The 6,651-nt window shown below is 37.1% G+C and overlaps 1 protein-coding gene across 1 annotated transcript; it reads right to left on the bottom strand.

Moving 5' to 3' along the window:
- Window positions 1-4,619: 4,619 nt before the first annotated feature.
- Window positions 4,620-5,118, bottom strand: LOC148581941 (uncharacterized). Its single transcript, XM_088501943.1, has 2 exons — window positions 5,044-5,118; window positions 4,620-4,925 (listed from the first exon to the last, which is right to left on the bottom strand). Exons 1-2 carry the CDS (start codon window positions 5,116-5,118, stop codon window positions 4,620-4,622), a joined length of 381 nt encoding a protein of 126 aa, XP_088358069.1.
- Between the last annotated feature and the right edge of the window lie 1,533 nt (window positions 5,119-6,651).

The following is a 6,651-nucleotide window of genomic DNA, read 5'->3' as shown; positions in this document are numbered from 1 at the left end:
TCAGCAAGAATCCATTAACTATTAATTAATCGTGATATAAAAAGAAAAGGTCATGATATCATACCGCCATTGGATCGATAGTGAGATAAAATACACGACATTGTTGATCAATGTCAGATGCCTTTGTACTACTTTCCATTTTAGGATCAACAAAGACGCCAGTTGATTAATGGGGTAGCGTTAATGCAGTGATTGAAGTATTTGCCAAAAAGGTCCTCCATGGGAATTAAGTCGCTGAGTGGATGGAGTGGACAACAACTTCCAACATACAACAGAGGATCTCCATTAATGAATGGAAAGACCCCACTTTTACAAAGGGTATATGAGGGCATGTGAAGAATGAGAAAGAAGATGTGCCTGTGCGTTTCACACTAACTATGTTTTTTATTCATTGTCGTACTCATTTATAGATCAGGCATGTTATTTAGAATTGATAAGTTGAAGAAAGACTCTAGTAATTAACTTTTGATAAAGCCCAATCTATACACATGGAATTTTAATTTAATAAAATCTTTTTTGACGGTGATGAGTCAGTCATAGACCTCATCATTAACGGTGTAGCTTGTTGATCAGTACATCACAACCCAATGTGTAAAGTCTGGAAAACTCTATAAAAGCAGTGTTGGAATGTGTGTAGACGTGATCATGGTGTAAATGGTGGTAATTAAGCAACAATATAATATTAGTTCAACTTTTGAATAGCGTGTGCAGATAATGTTATTAAGATATATATGATACACCATGTATTAATGAGGCGACGACAAAATGGATCAAAGCAGGTGAAGACTGTAGTCAGAGAGTACTTCTGAACACAGGGTGATAACTTGCTACAAATATTGATGCGGTGGCCTGCAATATTCAATAATAGGTTGTGTAAGATTCAACATGCATATACTCAAATATCCATGTTTGATTTAGCGCCATAGTAAAGAAAATTGATGAGTAGATTTCATTCCTTCACAACACTATCAGACCTAATAAATTCCACATATTTTGAAGAAACTAATTAATTATCTCATTGTTTGCATTAGTGTTGGTACCCCACCGCACAAAACAACTGAAATAATTCTGACTCCCAAAAGAGTACTGATGAGTTTGGAAAACTCTTATTTAATTTTGATGATGAACAAACATTATTAAAATATTTAATTACAAAATTATTAATTTGATCTTTACTCATATTTACTAAATTAATAATTTTATTGTGCAGATTTTATGTTGGGCCGAAAAAATGAGTTTCTGGTTTAAGCCCAATTAGTTTGAAGGAATCAAAATTTTATTGGGTCAGATTAAGCTTTATTGCTACCAAGCCCAACTTGAATTTTGATGAATGTTTCCATGCATGATCCGAATCCAATATTCATCAGGAAAGCAAATGTTATCATTTGGGCCAGATTAAATCTTAATGCTACCAAGCCCAACATTATTTTGATGAATGGTTCCAAGCCTGGTCCGAAACTAAGGAAGCAAATAGGCTTCATGCTTTCCAACGGATTCCATTGCTTGCTAAGAATAGATTTCAAAACTTAATAAGCTAGCCTTGGAAACATGAGAGAGAACTTGACTTTGATTTGATAGGGAATCATTATGATTAATGCTATACGCTACTCAAAGCAAGGGAAGTAAAAGCAATCTATCAATATGTTTTAATTTCATTTAATTGCTTTTACTTTAACTTCACATTCTCTCTCATCTCTTTCTTCTTCTTCCATCGGTCCTTGTCCAGGAAGCTATGGATGCTATGCTCATCAACCAAGAAAAGGAAGAAGTTGCATGCATCAAGACCATCAAGCTAATGATGGCAAGAAAACATATTAAAATAAAAATGAGCTGTGACTGAGATATTCACCATATTTGGTTAGATTTGGTGAGGTATCTTGAGCCTTTCATGCTCAAAAATGGACGTTGAAGATTCGGCCAGCATGGAGGAGATTCTTGAAGCATGGCTTGTCTTTGATTCTGTTTAACCACCACAGGGAGTAGCTAGAGTGGCGAAGTGATGGTTAAGGCAGAGATTGAAGCAGATGAAGTCATTATCATCATGAAGCATCAAGGGCCAGAAATCCATCTTGGAGAGCAAGCCAAGGATGGAGAGCTCGGATTGATGAAGGGTGATGATCAAGAAAGAACCAGAGGTAATTGCATGTTGGGTTTTACATGGTTATCTCTTTTCTCTCTATGTGGCCGAACCGATTTTGTTTGTTAAAGGAGGAAGAAGTTGGTTTGGGTGTTGGCTTCAATAAGTGGAGGCTTCCCTCTTCTATATGAAGAGAGAACAGCCACTATTTGGAGCAAGGAGAAAATTAGAGAGTGCAAGACACAGAGTTCTCAGAGCTACCTGAGCTAACAGTTTTCTCTTCTCCTTCAATGTATTCTGTTTTGTATTTTTCTGTTTAATTTTGTCATGTCTTGAGTCTCATGGAAAAAGGCAAACAGTGAGGTTTGTATGAAAAAGCCATAGAGCGGAAAAAGGCAGAGAGTGCAAAATTAAAAGAAAAAGCCATAGATGTCTTAGAGTTCCTTTGTTCATCTATGTTGTGTTTCATGATTCTGTGGGAATCTCCTTGTAAGTTGGGTTAGCACTTTACAGTTTGTAATCAGGATGATTATAGTGAAATTCCATCATGGCTGTGATGGAGACTGGATGTAGGCTGCACTGCACTTAGCAGCTGAACCAGGATATATCTGGGTGTAATCTTTCCTCTCTTCTACTCTATTTCTGTTTTCTACTACACAGGAGCAAAAACTAAAATGTCTCGTGCCAAGTAACGAGCCAAAACAAAAAAATCTTGTGGCAAGTGACGAGACAAAACAAAAAGTCTCGTGTCTAGAGACGAGCAAAAACAGAAAAGTCTCCTCTGAGTTCAGCAAGTGTTAGCAACGAAAAAGGGGGCTAAGATTCAACCCCCCTTCTCTTAGCCACTAAAACCATCAAGTACTAAAATGAAAGTTGAATGATAAAAGGAGTGTGACTTATTTACAGATGGAGCATATAACTAATAAAAATCCATGGATGAGAGTGATTTTTTGGATATACTTCCATGGTTTGCGTGAAAATGAAGGATGAATGGATTCACGCTGCACACGTACAAATGAGCACTTTTTATGCAGATCACATAGAAGGACAAAATAGAAGAGAGGGGTAGTGTTGTTTATGTGTTATCCATTGCTAGGATTTAGAAAGGATCTGATGCATTTGTGTTTGACATTTTTTTTCATACTGAAGAATGGGAGGTGCAAAAATGGAGTGGCCTGGTAAGTAAGCCATTTTGCCGCGCCAATTTGATGGAGGTAGTACAATGTTGTGTATTGTTATACATACATACCTGTAATGATGCAGCTTAAGCATGATCATTGAACACTTTCCTTGAAGATCCGGCACTAATATAAATGTGAGTAAAAAATATGTTTGTCGAGCATCCAGTTGAGTTGGGTCTTGTAATAGTATTTGACTATTTTAATGTTAAAAAATACAACTAATTAAGTGGAATAAAGACTCTATACTTGAGAATTTTTTTTTAAAACAACTAACATTAGGAAATTAAAGTTTTCAGGTTTTACATAGGGAAATATTAATGCTGACTACTTGGTTACATAATTTAAAAGAAAAATAAATTAGTCTTGTGGAAAGAAAGATAACAAAGAACATCAACAAAGAGCATTTATCAGTTGCTGAGCGTCTACCATGTCCGAGCTCCTTCAGATCTTGAGAATTTTGACATGCAGGGTGGTCTCATCAGATGGTAAAACAGAGAACTCCAGAACGGTGCCGGCTCTAAACCCATTGTACTTAGCAAATGTCTTCCATCCACGCGTCAGATATAACTGCACCTTCCTTTTCTTGCTCCATCTCAACCCCATTCGGTAGCAAGAGCCATTGTCTAGTATCACGTTAACATGGTTATGCCTGCTGGGGAATGCACTCTCGGAAAATCTAAGCGGTATTACCTTCCGATTGAATGTAACAAACAAAGAAATAAATAAAATAATGTCAATTAATCTGTGATGGAATACATGATTGTGTAAAGTTAAAATATGACCATAGAGTTACCACTGCACTGCTTTGGACTTGGGTGGATGTGAGAAGTTTCAGGCAAGTCAACGGCTGGGCTCCTTGAATGGCTGTACCAGGGTCTGAGCTGATTAACGGAGACATGATATTGTTGCCTGCATTTTTTTTTTTCGGTTTGAGTGGTTGGATAGCTCGCAGAAGAAACATGATTGTTAAGAGTTTTGCAATTGAGCAACGCCTGATTAGGAAGTTGATGTTGATTCTCCATAAAAGCATTTCCTTGGTTAGACATACCATTTGAATCGATAATGCAAGGGTAGTTTGGGTCAGACAGAACATAAGATTCTTTCAAAGATGGAGCACTCATAAAGCCATAATCTCTTTGAAAATTGACACTTATAACATCTTGCATATAAACAGTTTGCACCTCAGGTGTGTAGCAAGTTGACACACTCGAAGAGAACACCGCAAGTGGATAATGAAGAGTTTCTTGGCTAACGGTGCATTGCAAGTTATGTTGGGAAATGACTATATCATCACGGTTTGAATTAACAAAAGAGGAGGGAGGAGGACCAGTGGTTCGTTGTTGGCTATTATTAAGAGGACCCTACGATTTGACTGCGGTGAGTGAAATGCTTGGGGGACATGAGAACTCTTTAGTGGTCATGCAGCTATCCTTAACTTTCATCACAACAAATATATCCTTCCCAACATACAATAACTTCATCCAACCACCATGAGTAAGCCCGTAACACGCCACCAAATTATGAAATCCATTGATAATATACCCAGTAGAGAAACCTCTGCCCAATGATAGCTCGATTTGATTGTTGTTGGTGTCTATAACAATCATTCTATCACGAAGGAGATGGTTATATTTCCTGTAAAACAGGGACGGTAACTCATGGGTAACCTGCAAATACATAATATAATAATAATGAGTGTCCCAGTAATTAAGAAACCAAAGCAAAGCACAACATACGGAATTTGGGAAGGATAACTATGTTTGGGGTCTGAATGAAACAACTTACGGCAACAGGGTCTACATGAAGATAGAATATGCGATCATCGTCAAAATCCGACGGAATGAGCCTGTCTCTCCCCATGTTTGGATGTCTTGAATGGATAGAAATGTGTAAAAATATTGGTATGGTTCAGAAGTATGTTATTCAACTGTTAAACAAATTGAAGGAAACAATGCCAGGGCTAAAATAGACCCAAGGGAAGTGATAAACACAGGTGAATGAAAATGAACATTTCCATTGAAAACAGGAATATCAGTATATGTAAAGAGTATAGGGCGGTGGCGTGAAACGGTGAGAACAAATGTACTTGTAGTGGGGTTTATAGAAAGGGGAAACACTGGTAAAAATGACACCTATGCATGAGGGGGTAAAGAAGGAAAGCTTTGGCTATAAAGGTACAAAAAAAATTTAAATATGTAGAGTATTAAAAAATTGTGCCGAGTAAAACTCATTCAGGTTGGATGGTGTTTTGCTGTATCAAAATTTAAATACTAATATCTTAATATCAAAAAAAGAGAAAAAGTACACACGAGTGTGCCCTTCAAGCAGGTTGCGCAATAATAAGTTCTAGTTCTGTTGTGGGTGCTTTTATTCATGAGGATTCATCCTGTAATTTATGCACCTCATTGAATGGTGGAACTAATTGGGATCTTAAAGAGATGATAGTCTCAGGAAAAAAACATGCTTTGCGAATACATCATAAATTAAAAATTCCAACGTAAATATCTTATGGCTTTGAAACCACCAAAAGATGCATAAGGGTACTATACATGCATTAGAATTGTCTCATTCTTTTTCCCAACACATGAAAATCAACATATAGTAATTTGAGTGATATTTAGAAGGGGTGACCACATTAAATACTAAGATAGCATTAAAAGCAACATCACAGTAAGCAGGTGCATATCATGGATACTGCTCCTTCCGCACATACAGGGTAGTAAGCATTAAACAAACACAACAACATGCATGGTTTAACTGTATATAACCATGCGTTATTTGGAAAACATAGGTAAAGGGGAACCTATAAAATTCCCTAAGTTCAGGACAGCACACAAGACCTTAACCGAAAGCAGCATTAACAGTACGAAACATAGTGTGATCTTATAGGTGGATCATTAATCTATGCGTAATTTCTCTTGCAGGCTTTGGCGCACTAATCCTGATGGGGTTTATCAACACCAGCAACCTGGCCATCCTTCAATTTCCTACACTTTGTGGATGATCCTTCGGCAGAATTCGGACAGAGATCAATAAGTTGTTTAGTCCATCCGCCACTAACAATGTTTCTCTTTGGAGTTGAGTAACCCTCATTAGTGTCGCCGACCAAAATCTCAACAGAGGGTGAACATGTGTCCTGAAATTTGAAGGTATTTATAAAAATAGATTTTCGTTGGATTTAGTAAAAAAATATGTGATCTGTTGAGAATGACGGTAACCTTAGGCGTCTCTGCAGACCCAGATTGCATGCTGAGCAGTTGTGAGTGCTCTAATGCCAGATTTTGCTGAATCATGGAGATTGCATTAGTTCAATTGAAAACAAACTTCATTGAAATGAAATAATTCAATGCAATTAGACACCTGATATATATCATGCTTCTGAATAAATTTTGA

Source organism: Arachis ipaensis, chromosome B10 (assembly GCF_059453495.1).
Source record: "Arachis ipaensis isolate K30076 ecotype BB chromosome B10, ASM5945349v1, whole genome shotgun sequence".
Taxonomy (NCBI): Eukaryota; Viridiplantae; Streptophyta; class Magnoliopsida; order Fabales; family Fabaceae; genus Arachis; species Arachis ipaensis.
Note: the sequence above shows the minus strand (reverse complement) of the source record. Positions and strands in the feature narration are given on the sequence as shown.

Bases quoted from the DNA above. Each gene is read 5' to 3' on its own strand.
- LOC148581941 (XM_088501943.1), bottom strand. From the start codon at position 5,118: ATGGGGAGAGACAGGCTCATTCCGTCGGATTTTGACGATGATCGCATA. The intron at 4,926-5,043 runs GTAAGTTGTTTC...ATGTATTTGCAG, and splicing joins TTCATGTAGACCCTGTTGCC to GTTACCCATGAGTTACCGTC.